Below are 26,559 nucleotides of genomic sequence, written 5' to 3'. Positions count from 1 at the left end.
AACCATCCTGTTCTCTAGACCTATCAGTCAACAAGAATTTGCTAAGTATTCTGCCTCTGCCAGGTAGTCCTCTAAATGCTCAGTAAACAAAGAAAGTGAAAAATAGGGTTCCTGCCCTCATGGAGTTCATATTCTAAAGGGAGAGAAATACCCTGTAAGTACTAGACTCAAATAAGATATAGTTAGAATAGACAGAAGGAAGGAGATAAGATCCATGATGCACAAATACTGCTCAGCTTCTACCAAAGTTATGTTGATTCTAAGAATAAAAACCATATCTTTTTTTAACCACATTATTTTTTTCACCACATCCTTTTAACTATTTTCATTAATCAGTCACAGTCTCTGCTACCTCCACTATATAACCCACTTCTCTGGCCAGACATGGATGTAAATTGCCATCTCTAAGAAAGCCAAATGATATTTTTATTTTTTTTCCCCAAAGGCAAGAAGACATTTTAATTTAATGCTGCCATTTCCATCATGTTTTACATCTTTCCTGTGTTCTTGAAACCCTTTTTTCACTTTAATTAATATTTTAATAGTTTTGTCTTGAACAGAAGACACAAAAAAGTCAGAGGAAGAAGACTGTGATAATTTACTAATACAAATATATCACCTTTTACAATGCAGCTTAATAAGAGAAAATTGTTTTTTTATTCATATATTTAAAATATTTTCTTAGTCCCTTCTAAAGTAACTTAAGGAGTTTGGTTTTTTTTTTCCTACTGAAGTAAGGATTAATCATGTAAATCTTTTTAAAGGAAGTGTTCCCTTCACTCTGTAGCTCTAACCAAGCTGTAGCTTGGTTATAAAGACAGACTATTTCTGTTACATCCCATCTGCATACCACTTTTGCTGCTGCTGATTCCTTGATTCTATTTCTTTTGTAAACTCTGGGGCCAGCAAAAGACTTGAAATAAATAGCCCCTGGCCTCCAATGGACTCCCATCTGCCTGACATGTCACAGTAAACAGAAATTTCAGAATCTACAAATATAGAATCAAATTCTCCCCTGCTTTAAGAAGGGAAAATTATATCTTACTAGACAAACTTTTAGCTTATTTCAGAGTTCATAAGGATTTTCCCATATCTTTCCTCTTCCTGTCTCCTTCTACCTTCATATTTTGCCTAGGCTTGAAGGGATAGGGTAACCCAAGGACTTATGCTCCCAGAAAACGGTCTTACTTGGTCTCAAGAAAAAGAACATTTGGTTGTCACCAGCTTTTCCTCATTTACTGGGAGTTGGTAAATTGCGCAGTCACAAAGGGCATTATTAGTGGTACTATGATATGGGTAGCATTCTTGATCTTCTCTCTGCCCTTCTACTCATCCTTTTTTGTTTACTCTTTCATTTATTTCTTCATTTCTTTTTGCCTTCTTGGTTTGATCACATCTTCTTTCCCAGCTCTGCTGGGTCTGGAAAATTTGGATTCAAGGTATTGTTCACTCTCCTTGATTCCTTGATTTCCCCATTCCCAAGCTGTTATCCATAACTTGTCTTTATTCCCCTTAGAGTAACATCATAGGATCAGAGGAGCATAGACCCAAAGATGGAAGGACTATCATGAGCCATCTATCGCCACCCCCTCCCCCTGCCCCATTCTATAGATAAAGAAACTGAAGAAGATGGTGGTTAGGCCACTTGTCCAAGGTCATATAGGTATGAAATATCAAATTCTTACTTCCTTTAGAACTTGTGGCTAAGGAGGCTAACCTGTAACTGTATTGAAAAACTATATGAAATTTAGGAGAAAATATATATGTATCAAACCCTAGAAGGTGTTTTTATCATTGGAAAACCCTAACAAGCTCTGTCTCCTAGAAGCTATAATAACTGTGATTCCCAGGGTTAAAAGAGCTCTCATCCCAAAGGGCATAGTAGGAATGTGATGTAGCTTAGATCACTGTGTCTCAACTTCTTGTCTTTTGGGGTAGTTCCTGGTTTCCAAGGCTGACCTTTTTCTCCCTTCCTTCACTAAAGTTTTTAGACTTGAATAAATGCCCCCAACAACTATCAGGCCTAGCACCATCTGAGAGGTCTTTCTTTATGAGTCTTTCATTATTTTTTCACACTGAAAAGTCTAGAACAAAAACTATTACTTCATTCTTTGAGCAGTGATGCAGAGAATGAACCACTCCCTACTTTTCCTTTTCCATTTGAAATTGTTTGATAGTAATGGAATTTCAAGTAAAACAAGAGAAGGAAAGCCTTGATTTATAGTTTTTGAATCTTCTTTGAATTTCAATGTCCCTTGCTCACTTCCTGTTACTTGGGGAAAAAAGAGAGCTAGCTGTCTGTTATCATGAATTGATTCCTTATATAACCAAACTCTCTCTATAACATTGTCCCTTAGTACTGATAATGTGAGACTACCTAAGAGAGAAAATTGTCTTATAGTATATTTCAAGATGAATTCATTGGATACAGAATTCTTATTTCTTGAGTAGTACTACCAAGGTTCAGGCAAATTCATCAATTTAGGAGTGTACACATAATCTGGAGTCCCTAAGCAGACAGCTAATTATTACTCTCAGGGTTTTAAGGGTAACCCTGAGAGATTGGGATCTTATTATTGTCACTCACAAGCCTCCATTTGTATGCTTCTCTGTGATTATTATTCAATAGACTCATGCAATTTTAGGAAAGATAATTTCTAGTAAGAAGAGTTGTTACAAACTCCTCCTAAAATTCTAGGACACATCTCTCATAAATAAGCAGTTGGTCCATGGGGAAAGCTTTTTGTGACTAACACCTCTATCACTTATACTACATTGCCTCTAAAGGTAGTTATTGCAGGTATTATAGGTATGTATTTATTTTTAAGACAAGGGAATTGAGGTTATTAGAGACTATGATTGACCCATGATTACATATCTAAGTGGTATACTTGATAGGGTTTGACTCATGGTCATTCTAACTCTGAGACAACTAGGTGAGGTGGCATAGTATTGGACTTGGAGTGATGAGGACCTGAATTTGAATCTAATCTCTTAGAAATGATATGATCTGAACATGGCAATAGACACAAGACATTTTTTGTGTCTCAGTTTTCTCATCTGAAAAATGAATGACTTGGATTCAATGGCCTCTAAGGTCTCTTTTAACTCTATATCTATGATCCTCTAAATCTAGAACTAGCACTCTCTCCATTATACCATGCTATCTATGGTGTATAATACATACCTTTAATATTGAAATCTGGGCTGTCCATTTGACAACTCTATGAAAATCCATTAGAGAAGCCAAGTTTGTATTCCCCAGAGTCAGTGTTAATGCTCTCAGTATTTTAATAAGTACCAAGGAATTCATGAGAAAACACTTCACTTTGAGAACAATTATTGAATTTGAGAGAATGAAGAGAATGGTTTGCAAAGTGGTACAAATTTTCTAATGGATGGTAGGATGAAGTTGGGGACAGGGGAAATGAAAGGAACATAAGATGAAAGTATAGAATTCACATATAAACAAATAATCGTGATAAAGTTCTCTCTCCCAAGACAAATATAACCTGTTTTCTAAGAAAAATACAACTTGAGGGCAGCTAGGTGGTGCAGTGGATAGAGCACTGGCCCTGGAGTCAGGAGTACCTGGGTTCAAATCTAGTCTCAGACACTTACCTAGCTGTGTGGCCTTGGGCAAGCCACTTAATCCTATTGCCTTGCAAAAAAAAAAAACTAAAAAAAAAAAAGAAAAAAACAACCTGGTTGAAGGAGCAGTAGTATATCCAGTATTTAGAAAACTATGTTTTATTGCTACAAAGGCATCAGAGACATTTTGCAATAATTTTGACCATTCTAAAGTTGGAAAGGAGTGCAGAAAGAAGTCGCAGGCCTCAGATTATCCTGGGGTAAGCATGAAAGGAAACTAATGCCCCTCACAAGACTCTATCCTGAAGAAATCTCGGTATCACAGCCCTGGATTGGTTTCCTTTCACTAAGTTTTAGGGACAATTAAATTATTTTATTTGGCTTGTCACAGAACACATGCTGCTCAATTAATTTATTCAGTTATTCAACAAATATTAATTGAATGCTTACTACATCTTTAACCCAGGAGTGTTCTAGGACCTTGAATATATGATCCTTGCCCTCCATGAGCTCAGTCTTCTTAAGGAGATACACACAAAAATGAAAATTTAAGCAACAAGAATTAATTAATAATGCAAGATAATTATATGAAGATATTCTGTGGCTATTTATCCTGGGAACTAATAATGTACAGAAACCAATAGGTACAGAAGATAAATGCTATGAGATTAGATGAAGGAGAGATCCCTGTGTACTAGAGAGTTCAAGGAAGTCTTAAAGGAGAAGACAGAACTTAAGTCATGTAGAAAAGCAGCATTTTTAGGCATTGCAGTAAGAAGAAACTATGGGGAGAAAATGAAGTAAAATAATGGAGCAAAGGAGGAACTGAATTCAGCATGAAAGGGATTAATGAGAAGATATGGATGATTAGAGGATGCCTATAGAAGATCAATGGGGAGAGAAAACTGGAAATGTATTCTATAGAAGATTATAGAAGTCCTTGAATGCTAAAGTTGAGAAATGTATAATTCTTCCCACAGGCAACAGGGAGTCATTAACATTTTTACCTCTGTGGGGTGTATGTGCATTTATAAGAGTTTCATTCTTATAGATTATTAATCAGTCCAATAGAATGTTAGATATCAAAGAAAACTTGGAAATATAAGCCAAATCCTTCATGTTTTTGGAAAATTAACTTATCAGTGATCATTCTCCAAAAAGTGGATGGATATTGTCTATTTAGTTAGAATAAGTAGATGGACTCAGACCTCATTGAAAGAAAAGACTTGAAAAATGATTCAGCATCAAGAGATAGCATGGAACAGATATTGAATTTGGAGTCAGAATACTAAGATTCAAAATATCATGTCTGTCATTTAACTATAACTTTGAACAAGTCATGTAACATTACAGTCTCAGTTTCCTCACCTGTAAAAGAAAGGACTTGGACTAAATCACTTCTAGGATCTCTTTGGGGTTTAAATCTATGATTCGATGAATTTAGAAATAGGTCTATAATAAGATGCCCCAGATAAATGGTTTGGATAAAGATATCAGATTTGCAGGTAACAAAAAACTAAGAGGGATAGATATTGCACAGGATAATTGAAGCTGGATCCAAATAAATCTTGATAGATGAGAATCTAATGAGAAGAAATTTAAGGGGGGGATAAATTATAATTAAATTTGAGTTTTAAAAATAATCTCCATATATATACAAGATGGGGAATTGAATAGTTCATGGGCAGGTTATCTTAAAGAGAATTTTTTTTTTCTTAGCTATAAGCTCAATATGAGTCAATAGTGTGATATGGCAGTCAAAAAAATCCAATGCAATCTTGGGTTGCATTGAGAGATATAGTATTGTGAATGAAAAGGGGATAGTTCCAACATCTTGAGACTTCAGTTCAAAATTTGGGAGTCAGATTAAGAGGGCCATCAAGAAGATGGAAAGTATAGTCAAGAGGGCAACTAAAATGGTGATAAACCTTGAGTCTACATCAAACCATGAGGATCTGGCAAACACCTGGGGATGTTTAGCCTGAAAAAGAGTAGATTGAGGGTGGTGGGGAGGCTCATGAGAGTTGTCTTCAAGTATTTAAAGGCATATGGAAGAGAGATTAGACTCATTCTATTTGATTCAAGGAGGCAGAACTAGGAGCAAATGGTAGAAGTTGCAAAGGGGTAAATTTAAACTTGACTCAGGAAAAATTTCTAACAATGAGAGTTATCCAAAAATAGAGTGCACCACCTTGGAAGGTAGTGGGTTCCCCTCCATTGCATACTGGAGACCTTTAAACAGAGAATGGATGACATTGGTCAGGTGTTATTGAACAAATTCCTTTTTGGGCAATAGTTGGATAAAATGACCACTGACATCTCATCAAATTCTGAAATTGAGGAGAAACCCTAGACAAGGGACCACAAGTTAAGTTGCTATAATCTTTCCAGGGGATAAGGATAAGGACTGGACATCAATTTCTTTGGTGTAGGGAAATCCTGGGTTAGGGAACTCACTGTACCAAAGTAATACCTTCCATGTAACTTAGAGACTTTCCTAGAACACTAAGAGGTTACATAAGTTGACTTAAGTCACAGAACCAGAATGTTTCAGAGGACAGAACTGAAGACAGATCTTCCTAGTTTAAATTTATTATCCATTAGACAACACTGCCTCTTAAAGTCTAGATGTTGAGTATTAAATATTTGAACATTTATAAGGAGGACAATGGTAATTAACCAGGATTAAGATGATCATTTTCATTCACATGTATTGTGAAGCATTTAGAGGGTTATAGATCTATGCTAGCTGCTCATGGTGGAGGAAACCTAAGCTGCTTGATAATATCATGGGTGGGAGTACAAAACTGTGAAGATCTTAAGAGGACTCCAGGAGTGAGAGATAACAGGACAAAGAGAGTAAAGATGAACTGATCAAACCAGAAGTGCTGATTAGATAGCTGATGTAAATAGATGAAGTTCAAGGGGCAGAGTGAAAAAGGAATCCCAGGGTGGATCCAGGGAACACCAGCTTAATTGCCAAGAAATGGGACTGCCCAGACAGCAATCTTGATTGAAAACCAAAAGGGGTGGTCCTGGCATCCAGGCAAGAAAGAAAGCAGATTGATGTGGTGAGAAGAGCACTGAATTTGGAGCCTGAGACCTTCTAAAAGTTTAGCTCTGCCATTGATGACCTGGCTAACCTTGAGCAAGACCTTTTAATTCCTGTAATCTAAATCTCTTCATCTCTTAAAAAAAGTTAAATTTGATGATTTCTAAGGTCCCTTCTAGATAGAAATTTATAATTCTAAGTCTTATGACTATATGACTTCTAAGATCCTTTTCAAATTCAAAATTCTATGCCTTGGCCTTTCTTGAATCCAAACATAGGGCAGTTTAAAATTAGAGATAGGAGTAAAGTGACTTAGAAAAAACTGGAACTCTGATAGAGTCTAGAGAAAGAATCTGCAAACCCTTGGAAGAGATCCTTTAATACTATAAACACACATCAGGCTTGTTAATATGTATTGGTAATGTGACATTATCCCTATACAGATTCATATGTAGCTTAAAACCTCAAGCTTTCTCATTGCAGTAAAGAAAGATTTATGCAGTTTATCTATATGTATTTGATAACCAGGATAAGATATTGTTGCATAACAAATGGATAAGAAGAGAAATCAGAGAAAGGTGACACCTGGGGGGTTTGGGCTTTGTTGCAGACATCTCCCCATTTTCCTCCTAGAATGATGGCAGCACAAAGAATATCTAAGAGCAAAAGACGATAAAGAGAAATTGATTGGAGGAGATTTTCAGCAAGACTTTATGTTTGTTTTCCATAAGGCAGGAGAGAGGAAGAAATGGTGGGGTGGGGTGGTCCGAAGTCCTTTCTCTTGAATTGGGATGGACAATACCTCATTTCTCTATAAAGGACCTAGATCATATTAAAAGAGGGGAAAGAGTGGATATAAAGAGAACAGTTAGGAATCTAAAATAATTAAAATGCAGGGTAATAAGGGTTTGAATGAGAGTTAGAGCCAGAGGAATGGAAAAGGAAATACCCATGTGGGAGATGTGAATTGTAAGAACTCAGGGCATGTTCTTTAAGGCACTTTTAGTCTGTATCAATGAATATGGTTTTCAGAATGAGTGAGATGATATTCCTACAGTCTTCTATTCTGGCCAGGTATCTGGTATTCTGTGTTCTAGAACCTAGACTTGAAGAGGGAGGCAGACAAGATGGAATATATCCAAAGAGAATGGTCATCATGGTGATAGGTTTAAAAACATCAGAGAAGGAGCTTTTGAAGGAAATGATAATGTTTAGATGGGAAAAGAGAAAACATATGGTGCCATGATAACTGCCTTCAAGTATTTGATGGGCTATGTTTTGCAAGAATTATTCTGTGTAGCTACAGAAGGCAAGACCATAGTCAGGGATTGAAGTTACAACGATGTAATAGGATGCTTTCTGAATTTCCTATCTCTGGAACTGTTTGAACAGACATTCAATGACTATCTGTCAGGATTGCTAATTAATCTTTTTTTGCTATTTTATTCTTCTGTATTTTGGTTTCCTTAGTCAAAGATTTGGGAGGGAAATGTCTTAAAATTTCCTTCTATTCTCTTTTTTTAATTATTTGCTTGGTGTTTTATTTTCCCCCAGTTACCTGTAAAAATAATTGTTTAACATTTGTTTTCAAATTTTGGGGTTACAAAAAATGTCTAAATTTAGACCAGGTATTTATATTATTATTATTATACTTACTTAATTCTAAGAACAATGGGGGATAGGAAAAAAGAACTGTTGAATGATAATAATGTTAACAATAACTAGCATGTATATGTCACTTTAATATTTACAAAGTACAATACATGAATTATGTCATTTGGTCCTTACAACAACACCACAAGACAGAAATTATTCTACTCTCATTTTATGAAGAGATTAAGTGACTTGCCAAAGCCACAAAGCTAGTAGGCATTTGGATCAGGACTTGAACTCAAGTCTTCCTTGCTCCAAGTCTAGAGCTCTATCTTCAAAGATTGCCTACTCTATTGTTAACAAGTTTTCCAACATTCTTTAATACTTTAATATTCTTTAATAATCTTCAATATTTTTCTGCTTCCCCATTTTACCAGAAAGTTGACATCCCCACATCTTTTGAGATTCTTTCTTATGGGATAGCACCAGCTAATATAAACCCCCAGCTAATCTAGCAGGAAGAAGGTTTGGCATATCTTTATTCCTAAGTATTGCCTACTACAATGCAACACATTAGGCTGCCAAACCAATCCTGTGCCTCCTTATTTTGATTTGGTTTTCATTTCTACAGTCTGCGCAATCCTTTATACCACCTTTTAGTAGGTTCTAAATAAATACTTGATTGTTAAATTATGCCTCCCGTTGGAAATATATATCATCTCCCAATATCCCACAATCCTTCAGCTCTTGATATTGGCCCAACAAATACAGACCTCCTGGACAATTTCTTTACTTTCTTAAGTTTCAAGTTCTATCCATCCCACTTACCTACCATCATATTCAAAGATTTCACTATTCAATGTTCATGTAGATAACACCTTTGATCTTCCTCTTCACTGGCAAATTTCTTGAAAAGGTTGTCTCTGTCTTTGGCCTGCCCTATCTTACCATTTACTCTCTCCTCAAGTCTTGGCAATCTGGTTTTCATTTCCATCACTCTAAGAAACCTGTTCTCTCAAAGGTCACTAAAGACCTCCTAATTATCAAAAGAAATGAAACTTTCTTTCATCTGGAAGTGTAGTACCTATGCAGTATTTGATGCTTTTGACCAGATACTCCTCCTGAATCCTCTGTACTCCTTTGACTTCAGAGACAAATCATTCCTTCATCTCTTTCTGGGTGCTAAAAGAGGGTTCTCTCCAAAGCTCTTGTCTGGTTCTTTTTAAAAATTCTCTTAAAAATATCTCTCCTATGAAAATCTAATTTACTACCATAGCTTCACCTATAATCTTTACACAGTTAACTTTCAAATTTGCATCACCCACTATGACTTTTTGAGCTTCAGACTTGCATTTACAAATGTTTGCAGCACATGTGGTGGATTCTTGTCTCTATAGATGCTTACAGGACATCTGGTAGATCTTTCACCAGCTAATTCAATTTAGCATATTTAAATCTAAGCCTATTATTCCCCTTTGTGGACTAATGCTCTGTGTTTATTATGTATATATTTTGTGTTTGTATAATGTCAGTGCTGTTTCCCCCCCTAGAATGAGACCTCCTTGAGGGTAGAGAGTGTTAGACTTTTGTCTTTGTGTTCTAGGGTCTAATATAATGTCTGACTATATTATACTAATATAGTAGTTGATATCAATATTTATTGATTGATGGATTTCTCCTACCGAACACTCTCTTTACCAGTGGCACTGACATTTATTCATTCTCTCACAATTAACACTTGATTGCTATCTTTGGATCTTCCCTCTCTCCTATCTCTCATCTCTAGTCAAATAACAAGTCCTGTTGCTTCTATCTCTGCAATATCTTTCCTAAATGTTCCCTCATTTCCAGTCTCACTATCACTACCTTAATATAAACCTTACTACCACTCACCACTGATTTAGAAATCTTCTAAACCACTACTACAATAGCTTCCTAACAAATCTTTTCACCTGCACACTTTCTCTTCCATCCATCCTGAAACAGGAATTATTAAATTATATGTGAAGATTCCTATGTTAACTTAGTTTAAAAATACAATGTTATCTATTGTATTTTGATTAATTTTATTTAATATCTCCCAGTGCATATTAATCTGGTTAGACTGCACATGGGAGTGTTGTAAGCCACCTGTGGCCTATGGGTCCATGTTTGACAACTCTGCTCTTCACCACTGCCAGACTAATCTCCCTTATGCATAAATTTGAGTCATAACAGGATTCAGAACTGAAGGGGGGAGGGGAAGAAATTTAAAAATTATTAAGTCCAATCCACTAATTTTTAGATGGGAAAACTGAGGACCAGATTCCCTTGATCAATTTTTTTTCATGGCATTCTGTTGTCTATTAAACAAAGTTAACTTTACCTGACATTCAAGATAATCCTGTATTCTGACATCGTTTTACTCTTCCAGCCTTTTGCCCTATAATATTTTCTCTTTTCTTTTTACCTGGTGAATTCCTACCTATTCTTTAAAACCAAAATCAAATGTTATTTCTTTTATGAAAACTTCCTTAATTTTCCAAGATTTCTGCACAAAGCAAAAAAAATAACATCTCTAAAGCACTAACAAAAAAGCACTTATATGTTAATTAGTAGAATATTTATCATTATATGTGTTCTATATTATACTGAATTTTGCTCCATGAAGGAAATTACTCTTCTATCTAAATGTTGAAAATCCCCCATCCATTGCTTAGCAAAGTACTCTGCATATAATAGACATTTAATAATTATTTGTTGAATTAAGCTGAATAATTACCCTTTTTCAGATTTTTTCTTTGTATTTTGGCTTGAGTTGCATAATCAGATAGCTAAAAAATGGTAGCTTATTGAATTATATATTTTTATTTTCAGTTTTAAAATATTCTCTATTCCCCCCCCCCAAAAAAAAGGTTGGTTTTTTTGAAACTTTGTTTTACTCCTGGGTCTTTATTAGAACACCAACCTCAGTCCTCCATCAAACTCCACCCTCAGTTGAACTACCTCCCACTTCCTCAGGGAAATAAGTGAGCCTTCTTTCATGTGAGGTTAGCCAGAAGAAACAACTTTTCCAAAGTTGTCAGAGAGGACCAAGGGAAAGAGGGTCTTCTATTTAGAGAATAGCTAGATCCACAATAGCTTTCCAGAACCAGAGGGAAGTGGAGTTTTGCTGTGAGCCCCTACTGATCCTAGAAGATACTGACCTGGTGAAATCACACTACAAGAGGAAAAGGTACAGGATGTCTTGTCAGTATGTAGAGGATAAAAGAGTAACTGGAGGGAGAGAAATAGATTAAAATTGTATATCTAGATCTCTCAGACAACTTCTGGGGGCAGCTTCTGTTTACATTAGAATTTGGGCAGAAATCTTCTAATCTGCCTTAAAGGCAGCTGAGCAAGCCAATGTCACAACTGAAGAAAAGGTTTGAATGTCCCAGGAAAAAAAAAATAGAAAAATAAGCCTCAGATTAAATCCTTGCTCAGTTTCCTCTTCTGTCTAATAATAGTATTAGAACTAGCTGTACACCTGACCATACCTACAATACACCTGACCATACCTACAATTTTTTTTATTTTAATTTTTTTCTCTCTCCCCTTTACTTTATCGCTCAAGTGAGTCTATATTTTTTTGGAGGAAGGGGGTATTTTGTTTACTCTTAAACAAGAATATTTTACTAATGTATTAAAAAAACATTTGTACAAAATGAGAATAAATAAATATTAAATATTAAAAAAAGAACTAGCTGTGTCTAAAGTGTCTTTCAGTTGTAAATCTGATGTTTGGAAAAGATATTTTTACATATGAAGAAATCCCCCAACTAGAGTGAAAAAGCAATGTGGAAAGCATTTGGATCTCCAGAGAACAGAACTAGAGAGTAAAATATGTATGGGGAAGTTACAGAATATGAATTTCAGTTTGAAGTGTGGAAAACCTTTATTACAGAATAGTACAAAACTGAAAGACTTTGACTTGGCTGTAATGGGTTTTTCCTTGCTAAGGATCTTCATGTAATGGATAAATAACAATTTATCAAGGATGCTGAGAGATCTTGGTTGGGAGTGATGTTCTTGGATAAATCATCCACCTCCAAGAATTCTAGGTTGCTGAGATTTACAAGTCATTAATACAGAGGTGATAGCTGAATCCATGATAATGGAAGAAATTTCTAGGGATAATGTAAAGAAAAAAGAAGAAAACACTAGATTGAGTCTTTTAAAATACCATACTTTCATGAAGCAGGAGAAATCAGGAAAAAAATTAAACCAGGAGGATCAAGACATGTAAGGAGAATGGGAAAGGGGTAGCCATGTGACTTAGTGGATAGAACATTGGCCCTGGTTCCTGAATTCAAATCTGACCTCAGACACTTGCCTAGCTGTGTTACCTTGGGCAAGAACCTAATCCTATTGCCTTAAATAAATAATTAAAAAAAAAAAAAAAAGAATGAGAAAGTTGAATAAATGAAATAAACATTAGGTCCTAAAGACTAAAGGGAGGGGCGGCTAGGTGGATAGAGCACTGGCCCTGTAGTTAGAAGTACCAGTGTTCAAATTCCACCTCAGACACTTAATAATTACTTAGCTGTGTGGCCTTGGGCAAGCCACTTAACCCCATTGCCTTGCAAAAAAAAAAGAGTAAAGGCTTCAGTGGTAGAGAGTTTCAAAAACTTTGTTTGAAGATCTGAGGATATTTAACCTGGAGAAGATAATATGGGGAAATTATTTCTGCCTTTAAATACTTGAAAGATTGTCATGGAAAATGTTAAACAGAAGGAAACCTTTTAACTGTTTAGAAACCATGCCTTTAATGATGATTTCTAGGATTTTGCCTAAGAATTTAAATCAAACTCTCTGTCCTTAATTAGAAGGAACCATATTTTCTCATTACTTTGAAAACATATATAGTAACTAGTCTCTAGTCTTCTAACATCTCTTTAATTTTTGAGAATTTTTTTTTCAAAGCTTATAGCAACCCAGCAATTAGCCTATAAATTCTTTCACTTCCATTGGTTATAAGTCATTCAAATCTAAATGCTCCCTTACTATTTATCTTAGTATTTAAGATTCTACTAATCATATCTTTCCCAGTTTTAAGAATACTCTCCTTGGAAGAAAGCAAAATGGAAAGACAATAAAAGTTGAGTAGCTGACTTCCTTGTCTTCAAAATGAATTATCATTATCCCATCCACCCTTAAGCAATAGTTTTATCCCAATTATTGCTCCTGTGACTCATATAGCTAAACAAAACAAAACTCAATGACTCCTAGCATTGATCTCAAACTTTACTTATGAAATCACTCTTGATATCATTTTAAAGAATTATGCTATACTTTCTGGGGTTTTTTTGCATTTAATTTCCTTGCTTCCTACATGCATATTTTTCAAAAATCTGAATTAACTCTTTGTATAACTACATTGTTCTCTTTAGATCATTTCCTTCCTTTTTGCAATGATTTGCAACTCTATCCTTAGAATTGAGTTCAGAGACTCCTATTTCAAACTAATTTTTGTTATAGAATCTCAGACCATGGAATTCTGTTTGTTCTTTCTTTTAATTGTTTTAAAGTCACTTTCTCAAAAGTCATGGTACAAGCCAGACTGTCCCTGGTTTTCTCCCTCCTGAACCATGTCAAATCGCAACTTTAGATCACTATCATCAAATACTGCCTTTACTACTATATAGGTATTGCTGAATAAAGGTGGAGAAAATCATGTAACTATTCTGACTGGGTCCATTAAAATTTTATGCTATATAATGTCAAGCAGGTCTTCACTGTAGCTATGCAATCCTTCTACATTTCCTTTATCAACTCACTTTCCTACTTTCCACTGTGTTCTTTCAAACCTTTTCATCCCTCCTCAAACTTCCCATTGTTTCCCATACATAACTGGAATTTAACTGGTATCTCCTCATATTTTTACAGTAAAAAATGAGGTCATTCAATGAAATCTTCCTTGTTCTTCACTCTTACTCATTAAATCTCAATCAGATGTCTTCTTCCAGTATTCTTTATCAAAGATAATCACTTCCAGCCAAGATGGTGGAGAGGAGACAGGCACAGTTCTAAAATCTCCTGATCTTTCCCCATATATGATATGAAACAAACCTCTTTATCAAAGATAACCTATCTGCAGCCCCATTCCATCCTGTCTTTTTTTTTTTTAGGTTTTTGCAAGGCCACACAGCTAGGTAATTATTAAGTGTCTGAGACCAGATTTGAACCCAGGTACTCCTGACTCCAGGGACAGTGCTTTAACCACTGCACCACTAGCCACCCCCTATCCTGTCTTTTCCAACAGAAAGTCTGTTGCCTCTGTCATCCCAACTCTCATTTATCTTCAGTCTCTGGCTACTGGTTCTTTCCCCTACTGTCTTTAAACATGTACAAGGTTTCCCCATCTTCAAAAGAAATCCTCATTTGATCATTCCATGCTCAGTCTCATCCTTTATCTCTTCTATCCTTTGTGGTAAAACTACTTGAGGAAGACAAAAGATGTCCATGCTTCCTCTTTTCTTGCTCTCTTTTTAAGTCCTTATAATCTAATGATTCTGACAAAGGACCCATTTCTAAAATATACAGAGAACTGAGTCATATTTTTTTTTAAAAAAAGCCATTCCCCAATTGACAAATGGTCAAAGGATATGCAAAGGCAATTTACAGATGAGGGGATCAAAGCAATCCATAGCCATATGAAAAATTGCTCTAAATCATTACTTATTAGAGAAATACAAATTAAAGCTTCCCTGAGATACCACCTCATACCTCTCAGACTTGCCAATATGACCAGAAAGGATAATGATCATTGTTAGAAGGGTTGTAGGAAATCTGGGACACTATTACACTGTTGGTGGAGCTGTGAACTTATCCAACCTTTCTGAAGAGAAATTTGGAACTACACCCAAAGGGCAACAAAAATGAGCATATCCTTTGATCCAGCAATACCACTACTGGGTCTATACCCTGAAGAGATGATGAAAAAGGGTAAAAACATCACTTGTACAAAAATATTCATAGCAGCCCTGTTGGTGGCAAAGAATTAGAAATCAAGTAAATGTCCTTCAATTGGGGAATGGCTTAGCAAACTGTGGTAAATGTATGTGATGGAACACTATTGTTCTAATAGAAACCAGGAGGGATGGGATTTCAGGGAAGCCTGGAGGGATTTGCATGATCTGATGCTGAGTGAGATGAGCAGAACCAGAAAAACACTGTATCATGGGGGTGATGTTCAACCTTGATGGACCTGCTCATTCCATCAGTGCAACAATCAGGGTCAATTTTGGGCTGTCTATAAAGGAGAGTGCCATCTGTATCCAGATAAAGAGCTGTGGAGTTTGAACAAATTTCAAGGACTATTCCCTTTAATTTAGGAAAAAAAACACAGATATCTTATTGTCTGATCTTGTTATCTCTTATACTTTTTGTTTCTTCCTTAAGGATATGCTTTCTCTCTCATCACACTCAATTTGGATCAATGTACAACATGGAAACAAAGTAAAGACTGACAGATTGCTTTCCATGGGGGGGTGGGGGTGGGGAAAGGGAAGTAAAACTGGGGGAAAAATTGTAAAACTCAAATAAAATCTTTAATAAATAAAAAAATAATCCTTATAATCGAACTTTTGAATTCATTATCTCTCCAAAGTTAATAATGATCTCCCACTTGCCAAATCCAATGTTTTATTTTTTAACCTCAGTTCTAATTCTGCTTTTTTTTTAACTTCTCAGCTGCCTTTCATACCACTGATCACTCTCTTCTCCCCATTATTGGTTTATTCTCCCCATTATTGGTTCCCAAGACATTATTCTCTCCTAGCTTTTCTCTCTATCAAAGCACTCCATCTGCCTCCTTTTGCTGAATCTTCATCCAGATCACATTCACTAACTATGGGTGTCATGATTCACAAAATTAGCTCAGACTCTGTTTAGGACAACCATCTCTTTTTCCTCTATACTACTTTACTTGATAATCTCATCTACTCCCTTGGATTTATCATCTTTATACTGATGATTCTCAGATCTACTGATCTAGCCCTAATTTCTCTGCTGTACTGGCTTTCAGATAGTTTAATTTGGATGTCCAGTGGACATCTGATAATCAATATCTCTAAAATTGAACTCATTATCTTTTGCCCTAAATTCTCCCTATTTCAAACTTTCCAATCAAGATTGAGAGTATCACCACCCTCCTGGTCTCCTAGGCTTATGATCTAGGAATCATTCTTGACTCTTCCCCCATCCAATCTGTTGCATTCCAATATCTCTCAAATATGTTCCCTTTTCTCCTCTGATACGACCCTAATGCAGGCACCCATCCTTAAATATTTTCAATAACCTGCTGGTTGTTCTGCAAACCACAGAACTCTCTCAACTCCAATTCATTTTCTACCACTTCCCAAAGTGATTTTCCTAAAGCACAGGTTAACGCCTATTCAGTAAACTCTAGTTCTATATCAACTCCAGAATGAAATAAAAAATTCTTTGGCATTCAAAGCCCATCATGACCTACCCACCCTCCACCTTTCCAATATTCTTATCCTTTACACTCTCCTACCTGTCGTGTACTCTTTGATCCAAAGACACTGGTCTCTTTGTTGTTCACAAACAACTCCATCTTTTAGCTCTAGATACTTTTTCTGGTTGTCCCTTTTCTCATCTCAACCTTCTGGCTTCCCTGGCTTCCTTCAAGTCCCAAATAAAATCCTATCTTCTACCTGAAGCCTTTTCTAATCCCTCTTAATTCTGATGCCTTTCTGCTGTTAATTAGTTCTTACTTATCCTGTATAAAGCTTGTTTGTACATATTTGCTGGCTGTTTTCTTTATTAAATTGTGATCTCCTAAAAGTCCAGGACTGTCTTTTGTCTTTCTTTGTATCTCCAGTGCTTTGCACAAGGTGTGGCACATAGTATGTGCTGAATAAGTATTGACTTACTCTAAAGTGATTGGATCACTTCCTTCTGAAGTTTCATTTTTCACTTCACCTAATCTTTCTGTATTGGTTAGAATCAGATTCAGAATAGCAATCCCTCTTGTAACTTGCCATAAGAATAGCAAAGCAAAGCAAATTATCAGCAACTCTATTATAAGAGAGAGAGAGAGAGAGAGAGAGAGAGAGAGAGAGAGATAGAGAGTCAGTAGATTTCAATACTTGAATACAATAACTTCACAATTATATTTTGCCTCCATGATAACACTGCAGTCTTCAGGAGGAAATCATCATCCACTTTTACCTTTTGACCCAGCATTATGTAGCATACCCTGATGACAATATAATTTCATTCTCTTGGTCTTTTGTTTCCCACTGAAATGCTATACCCTTATTCCTCCCCAGTTCACCTCCATCTTAAATTAATGGGTTTTTATATGTATAGAAATTCAATATTATTTTATCATCTTTTAACCCTGTTCTATTCTTTTTAAATAAGAGTTAGCGTTTATTTACCATATACTAGTCATATAATACATCTTAGCGAGCCTCAGTGGAACCTATGAGATTAAAATAATCTCCTTGTATTAGGTCACTATTTCAATTTGTTAGTAAGTTAAATTCCGCTAACTGTTATATATAACTGTTATATATATAAGATGGTTATCTTAGCCACCAAAAATGTCATTTTCCTTCCCAAATATTTTCTTTTCTGTATTACTAAATATCCTCAATGCTATTTTTTCCTATGCTAAAATCCAAAAGAGAGGCCTAATGTGGCCCTCCTTACATCTCAGTAGAAAAGGTAACAGTATTAGGGTCAGAAGAGAAAAGGAACAAGGTACATTCTTCTGACCCTAGAGGGACCTTTTGTCCCAATTACTAAGTCATTCTTCAATTGGTTATAATTGACAGCTTCTATTAGGTAGGAAGGCAGCAGGGAACTGAAGAACAACTGAATCTCAGAGACATTAGCAGAGAGTGAGGTAAGAAGTTGACGTGCCATTGTCCTTTAATCAAAGATATTAGGACTCTGCTCTCATAACCAACAGCTTTAACCATCTTGTTCCCCAGGGAAGCAAAATGACAAAAAAAAGAAAAAGGAGAAAACAGTGGTATTGAGCTTGCCTTTGCTCCTGGTTACACATTATAAGTAAAGAAGGAGGAATAGTAGTGACATCACTGCTTGAGGACAATGCCAGTGTACAGAGACATACTTTCAAGTTTCAAGAAAATATCTTTCAACTAATTATGAAATTATCTTGTTGTAGACAAGATACTATTTGATATAGTACATCATCAAGTCATGTAATTTTCTTTTCAAAATCAGTGATTTAGGTGTGTGTGTGTGTATGTGTTTTTGGTTTCCTATTTCTATGATATTCCCCCAGTGGAAAAAGGATTGCATTGGGATTCAGGGGACCAAGAATCAAATTCTGGAACTGCTACTTTTTGTATGACCTTGGGCCAATTACTCAACCTCTCTGGTTCTCAGTTTTCTCATCTGTAAAATGAAGAGGTAAAATTGGATGTCCTTTAAGGCAGTGGTATCAAATTCAAAGAGAAACACATTCCTCCAGTCATACGATTTAAAAACCACAAATTAATATTATCTATGATGCATTGTATTTTCTATATTTTTGTTAAACATTTCCCAATTACATTTTTTTTTTGCTTTTTCTTGCAAGGCAAAGGGATTCAGTGACTTGCCCAAGGACACACAGTCAGGTTTGTGTTTAAGTGTTTGAGGTGAGGTTTGAACTAAGGTCCTCATGATTCTGGGGCTGGTGCTCTATCCATTATGCCACCTTGCTACCCCTCCCAATTACATCTAAATTTGATTCTCAGTACTTAGGAGTTTTGAGTCATTTGGCCAGAACAGTAATGAATTTTATACCTCTACTTAAAGTGTCTTCCAACTAATTCTAAATCTAAAATCCCATCAGTCCTACCCCACAATGTCCCCTATTGCAAAATAGTTAACCCAATCTTTCCAAGATCTTCATTAAAAAAAAAATTAAGGTAGAATATCTTAAAGATATTTATGTCTATAATGAATAATTTTTAGCAACAAATATTTTCTATAAATAAAATATCTTTTGCTAAAAGAAAGCTTTGACCCCTGGCTGGACATCTCTTCTGAAAAAACAGATGTAGCTGAACATTTTTGCTGTCATCCTCTTCTGGCTGCTATTCCACAAGCACATAGTGACTTTCCTTACTTCCTTTAGGGCACTACTTGCTTGCTGAGTTAAATCTTCCTGACATTGCACCCACAGTGAGACCAGTTTGCAACTGAATAAATTAGAAAGTGATATTTTGCTTCCTCCTTGAGTTGCAGAAAGGACACTGTTGTGTGGTATTCTTTAATTCATGAATTGGGAGGATTTCCCCTACTATCTCCAAGTGTGGGAATCACAATACATATCAATTTAAAAATTACAGTTGAATATAAATATGCTAATAAAGCTGCTGTCAGTTGTTATTTTTTTAAAACTAATGTCACAAATGCTACATTTAACCATCTTAATGTCCAATGTTATTATTCAGTTCATTTCTTTTTTTTTTAGATTTTTTTTTTGCAAGGCAATGGGGTTAAATGGCTTGCCCAAGGCCACACAATTAGGTAATTATTTAGTGTCTGAAGCTGGATTTGAACTCAGGTACTCCTGACTACAGGGCTGGTGCTCTATCTACTGCGCCACCTAGCTGCCCCTATTCAGTTCATTCCTAACTCTACATGATCCCATTTGGAGCTTTCTTGGCAAAGATGAAGGAGTGGTTGCCATTTCCTCCTCTGACTTATTTTACAGATGAGGAAACTGAGGCAAACAGGGTTCAGTAACTTGCCCAGGATAACATGGAGAGCAAATATCTGCTGCCAGGTCTTTCTGACTCTAGGCTAGTCACCCTATCCACAGTTCCACTTAGCTGTGGCAATAGCACTTCAATATTTAGGTAAATGGCCAGAAAGCAATTTAAATGAAAAAGACCTGGGTGGAGGGGGGGGAGGGGGGGTTAATGGATTGTAAACTCAATACAAATTAACGGTGTGATATGGAAGCCCCCTCAAAACAGTTTGCCTTTTGGCTACACTGATAGAGATATAGTATCCAAAGTGTCCCTTTGTACTCTGCCTTGGTGGAACTACTTCTGGGGTATTATTTTAAGTCCTAAGTGTTTTGTTTTAGGAAGAATAGTGACAAGATAGAATGCAATAAATATGATGAGGAAACTAGAAGTTGGGTCCCATATGGATTACTTGAAGGAAGTAGCTATGTTTATCCAAGAATAGAGTCAAAGGGGTCATGATAGCTATCATCAAATAATTTTTAAAATTTCATGTGGAACAGATTAAAACTTGTTCTCCTTGGCTCTAGGTAGCTAGAAGTTTTGGGGAGAAATTTAAGAGAAGATTTTTGACTTGATATGATAGAAAACCATTTGCACAGCACAGTGCATTAGGCACTGGGATACAGAGACCAAACTGAAAGCTAAGTATCCAGGTGTGTGTGTGTGTGTGTGTGTGGGAGAGAGAGAGAGAGAGAGAGAGAGAGAGAGAGAGAGAGAGAGAGAGAGAGAGAGAGAGACAATGAACAACAAGGGACCAGATAAAGTCCTGTATGGTGGATAGCACTTAAACCAAGTCTAATCTTTAGCTAAGGGTGCTGCTAGAGTTGAATGTGAATAAGGAGGGCATTCTAGACACTGCAGATGGCCAGTATGAAAACAAAATTCTTCAATGAAATGAATTTAAGAATAACTAGTAGATCATTTTGGCTGAAATGTGGATTATATTAAAATTAAGATTGGAAATGTGGAAAGGAGTCAGATTGTGGTGAAGTTTAAATATCAGGCTGAAGAATTTGTAGTAATTCTAGAGGTCATAGGGAATCATTGAAGATTTTTGAGCAGAGGAGTGATGTAGTCAGAATTGTGCTTTAGGAAGATTATTTTAGCAGTTTTATTGAAAGTGGATTGTAATCAGGGGTATGTTGGTAAATGTTTAACAACCAGCTTTTGGGAGTGGGGGGAATATGTAGCATGGCATCCTTTAAAGTTTAATCATCATCATTAACAATTTGACCATTATTTTGTTGAGTCTAAACAATCCACAAAGCAATAAATCAAACTCTGATTTGTAGTGTTTGCTGAATTCTGTGGTATAATTGCTTACATTGAAAATCTAACAATTAGGCTCTTGAGAAACTCTTTAAAATGGCTCCAGCACACCTCTAAATAATGGTGGAAAGCAAGTAATCAGGATGGTATTGTATCAGGTTACAGGTGATGAAGACCTCAACAAGAGTGGTGTCAATGTAAGTGGAGAAAAGGGAACAGTTGTCAGAGACAACACAGACAACAACCAATAAACCTTTATTCAATGTGGCAAGTGGAGGAGGAAGGATTTGAGGAGGAAAAAAATCAAAGTGTTGAACCTGGATTACTTTATAAAAGTGGAATGAATTGTCTTTGGCTCTCTATCAAGGGAGATCTTCAAGGGGAAGCTGGATGACTCATTGGGGATGTTGTAGAGATTTCTGTTGATGTATGGATTAAACTGGACCATCTCTGAGGTACCTTCTAACTCTAAGATTCTAACTTACCACACACCAGAAAGTCTGTCCCCAGAATTACATCCCAACTCTACCTCCATCCCTGGAACCCTCTTAGCTGCAGCATCTCAACTGTCAAGTTACCTTCTTGAAGAGAACAGAACAACTGCATTGTCAGAGCCTCCTTTTCTGGGTTTGGCATATTTTTCTTAGTGAATGTTTCTTATATAAGCAGAAAACCTGCAGCCTCCTTCCCTTCCCCCTCAAGATTACCAACTCATGGTTAACCCTGTGATGTTCTCTCTGAACTTTAATAGGCTTTCACCTAGATGAAGACATACAATATATCTCTAAATCCTTCTAGGCTTTTAGCACCTGCCAAATCTTGAGCTCCACGAGTATAATTTTTGGTCACCCAAGATCACCTACATGCCAGGATGAGGCATTAGAGGGGAATTTCAGTGGAAGTGACCTGGGTTTCATCAATTCATCTTCCTGAGTTCAAATCTGGCCTCAGATACTTAATAGCATCACTTACCCTGTCTGCCTCAGTTCCTCATCTATTAAATGAGTTGGAGATGGAAATGGAAAACCAGTCCAGTATCTTTGCCAAGAAAACCCCAAAAAGAGTCATGGACAGTTGGATACAACTGAAATGACTAAACAACACCCAACCAAAGTGAGGAACAGCTTCTTGTCCACAATGACTTTAAAGAGTTAAAGGATGGTTCACTGGCAGACCTGGGAAAGGCATTTATCAGAAATCTCAGATCCCACAAGCAAAGCTAGAGGTGAATTTATCATTTGCATGTTGGAAAGCCCAGCTTTATCCTAAGAGTGTAGATTCTATGGGTGCCCCTGAACTAGAATTCCACAAGTGAAGTCAGGAAGTTCTTGGGGATATAATCTCAAGACATAAAACATGACCAAGCCTGGGGATGAATGGAGCTTGACCTTTGCTGCTGTGGCATTTTTTTTTTTTTTTTTGCTGTGGATAGAATAAGAGAAAATAGGTACCTCCTGTGGTCCATGAATCTCAGATTTAACAAGAAATTATTTTGTTTCCTGGGTCAAGAAGGCTCTAGGAAAGTTCACAGCATGTTGTGTGGATCTTTTGTAGCTGATTTATGGAGGTCTAATGGGATAATGAAGTTAGAAGCAGAAAGGACCTCATAAGTCATCTAGTATAACTCCTTCATTTTACAGATAAGGAATCATGGTCCAAAGAGATCAAGTGACTTGCCCAAAGTCATACAGATAGTTTAAATGTCAGAAGCAGAATTTGAAGTCACATTGACTGGGCAGACATGTTGACATGTATAATTTGCTGAACTCTGCATCACTGGTGTGGGTAAGGGTGATGAGGATGGTGAATAGGTAGATGATGATGATTATGAAGAGGATGATGATGATAACTAGAATTTATATCATGCCTTAAATTTTACAAAATAGTTGAGGCTTAGCATTTCTGAGAATCAAGTAGCTAGTAGACACTTAAGTCAGGAATTGGGTTCAAGACTTCCTGACTTTCAGTCTATTGGTTTATTCAGCATGCCTCTGAGCTGCTTCACATCTAGGAGTCATACTTAGAAATGGCAAAATATTAGAGAAAAGAAGTCTCTAGGAGTAAAATTCTCTTCACCTGTGTAAGTTTATTAGAAGTTTGCTATGCATCCATTGTGGGGACTTTTATGTTTACTAATGAAAGCTATAGAATCTCTTTTCTTGGGAGGTTAAAAAACAGAAGAAAATATGTCGGCATAACTTAGGAGTGGACTTATCTTGAGGAAAGGGGAGACACAAGATGACATCTATAAACCTTTCCCACTCTACATGAAAAATAATTGAACAATAACATGAACATGTTATTTGTAGCTGCTATTTGATATTCAAAGGTCTTCTTTTAACTTAAAAGATGTTGAACTCTTGAATCCCTCCACTGCCCTTTTTTCATTCTCCATAGGGCTAATCTGGACTGGGCTAATCCCTGGCTGGACCAAAAATTATTATAATGACTCTTTCATAAGAATCTGAGGGAGGAGCTTGGCAGGGGACATCTCATTCTGTGGAGGGGGACCCCAGGGACCCTCTCTTATGCTCAGGGGATTATGTGAGGGGGATCCCCGCCATCTTTCTCTCCTCACCTTGCTCAGTTTGCTGGGTATGTTTTTTGTGCTCTTGCAGCTGCTGATCTTTTCTCCGTGGGTCCACCTTTGATTCAGCAGCTCACCCCGGAACTCATTTTCTGAGGGTTTAAGAAAATACAGGATCAGGACATGAAAACAAATCATAAGACTGTCAGTCATGCTGACTTAATGGGGGGATTTAGCTGGTTTCCCCCCGACCCAGTGTTTTAGGATAGGTGCCAAAGCAGGACAGGCAGCAGTAATAGCTGGACCAGATTTCCAGGTGTTGGGGATATCTGTCCTCTAGGTCAGAGGTTCCTGACCCATCAGGAATTTACCAACAGAAAGAGGGGCAAGTTCAAGAACCCTGTTCCTGGTCTGTGATCTCATTGCTTCCTCATGAGACCCACCTCAGTTCTGAAGCAGGGCAATAGCAACTAAATCCTGCCTTCAGATGAGTCTTTCCAATTAGATCTATAGGATCATCTCTTTATACTGATACAGGGCCTTATGGATCATCTAGTCCAACCCACTCTTTTAATAGATAAAGAAAGTAAAACCCAGAGTCAGTATTTGAATCCATGTCTTCAGCCTTAAAATCCAGTTTATGTCTCCTCAGGACAAAAATCTAGGCCCCAGACTCTGATGTCTAATCAGGAAAATGTATCAGGGTAAGAGAGAAATCCAACAGATCCTTCAAATGTCTTTGGCTGGAAATAGTTATGAAGGGCATTGTGGATGAGGAAATCATGGTTTTGTAGTCAGCGCACCAAACTTATAGACATGGTTCTATTCACTAGCTAGATGACCTTGATCAACTCATTTTTAACACCTTGCATTTCAGTTTTCTCACCTGTAAAATGAAGTAGAAGACTTAAGATCCTAAGATTAAAAATTTAGGTCAGGCAAGGACTATGTGAGAAACCAGGAAGAATGATGCATATCAACAACAACAAAAAAGGCAAATAGACAAAAAAAAAAGAGAAAGAAAAAGAAAAGAAAAGAGGGTCATGTTCCTAGGAACCTAAGAGATTTGGATGAAAACCAAGGTGGACTCATTTTAAAACACCCCAATTTATGAATACTCAGAGCTACAAAATAAAGAAGTTAGAAGGCAGTTATTCATGTTATAAATAGATTCTTCACTTCAAAAGAAAAAAGTGAGCAATTCCTTGAAATGGGAGGTCACTATATTAAAAAAATCTATGACATAATCTATGAAATTTAGTTAATTTAGTGTGGGAACACATTTATCAAGGAAAGTGGGGTCCCATTATAATCTTCTTAATGGTTAGGTAGACCTCACTACAAAAGAGGTTTCTGAACATCTCCAGTACCTGCCTTTGAACCTTTTCTCTTTCCCTTCACTCTGTGATTCTGATTTGCTTTAGGTTAAGGCATCTGTTTAATATTTAATTCCTCACATAAATTCACACATCTGAGCTGAGGACTAACCCATTGGGCTGGACATGACAAAGAAACACATTGTATACCTATTCCCTGCACGTCAATCCATGTTTCCATGACAACTGACTTGCTTCGGCAGTTTTGAAAAGGAGGTCATTAAGAAACCAACAATAAAAACAGGAAATGAATATTCCTACATTTCAAGCTTTCCTTTTCACCTGCCTTCCTCACCACAGCAAAGTGGGTTTGGTCACTGGGAGGGTAACCAACTTAGCTAGTCAGGTGTACCTCTCTCTATATCTTTGGTGTTTTTTTTTTATTTCTATCACATTTAACTTGATCTGCTCACTAGTCCACTACATCCTTGTCCCAAGTCCACAAAGAACTCACTGTGGGATTCACAAAGCAATCACCATTTGGGATGAATGAAAATGTATTTAAATGCATTAAGGATATCTCATTTTTAATTAAGGAAGTACAGAAATGATGAAATGTCAGACTTATTTGGCCGAAAGATTAAAGAGCAATGTTGCAAGATCATTAAATTTAAATGTCAAGAGAAGCAATGGAAGTGAAGTTTTGGCTCTGTGGTAGATGACTAAGGCACATATAGAAAGCACACTGGGGTAGTTAAGCGGCACAATAGATTTTGTCAGATCGGGGTCAGGAAGACCTGAGTTCATATCTGATCACAGACACTTAATGGCTTTCTGAGCCTGGGTAAGTCACTTAACCTTTTTGACCTTGGTTTCTTCATCTATAAAATGAATTGGAGAAAGAAATGGCAAACCACTCCAGTATCTTTGCCAAGAAAACCCCAAATGGGGTCACAAAGCGTCAGACACAACTGAAATAACTAAACAATAATAAGGTACATATATTCTCATCCTTGTTTTCTTACTCTTCAGCCTCACCTCTATCATGTATTATAGAAATCTTAGGACAAGCTTTCAGATCTTATTAAGTGTTAAGTCAAAGAAGACTTGTGACTTTAGCTGTGACTCTCAGAGACCTCATCAGGGTCCTCAATCAGGGACTTGAGGCTTGAGAAGAAAGAGGCAGTGAGAGATGTTCTTGAAATTATCTTCTACACTGCATTTAAGAATAGCTTCTGCTTGCATTAGGATCTGGTAAGAATGTTTTAAGAGGGGGCAGCTAGGTGGTGTAGTGGATAAAGCACTGGCCCTGGAGTCAGGAGTGCCTGGGTTCAAATCTGGCCTCAGACACTTAATAATTACCTAGCTGTGTGGCCTTGGGCAAGCCACTTAACCCTGTTTGCCTTGCAAAAAACCTAAAAAAAAAAAAAAAAAAGAATGTTTTAA

General features: G+C 36.7%; 1 protein-coding gene across 1 annotated transcript in view; it reads right to left on the bottom strand.

The window, feature by feature from the left end:
- The window catches only part of MYT1 (myelin transcription factor 1), a 191,303-nt gene that overhangs the window by 105,495 nt on the left and 59,249 nt on the right, over positions 1-26,559 (bottom strand). Inside the window, 1 exon segment of the mRNA XM_074210533.1 lies at positions 23,849-23,949. Coding sequence (XP_074066634.1) covers positions 23,849-23,949 — 101 coding nt within the window.

Source organism: Macrotis lagotis, chromosome 1, assembly GCF_037893015.1.
Source record: "Macrotis lagotis isolate mMagLag1 chromosome 1, bilby.v1.9.chrom.fasta, whole genome shotgun sequence".
NCBI classification, from domain to species: domain Eukaryota; kingdom Metazoa; phylum Chordata; class Mammalia; order Peramelemorphia; family Peramelidae; genus Macrotis; species Macrotis lagotis.
The sequence above is the reverse complement of the archived record's forward strand: the minus strand, read 5'-3'. Positions and strand labels throughout refer to the sequence as shown.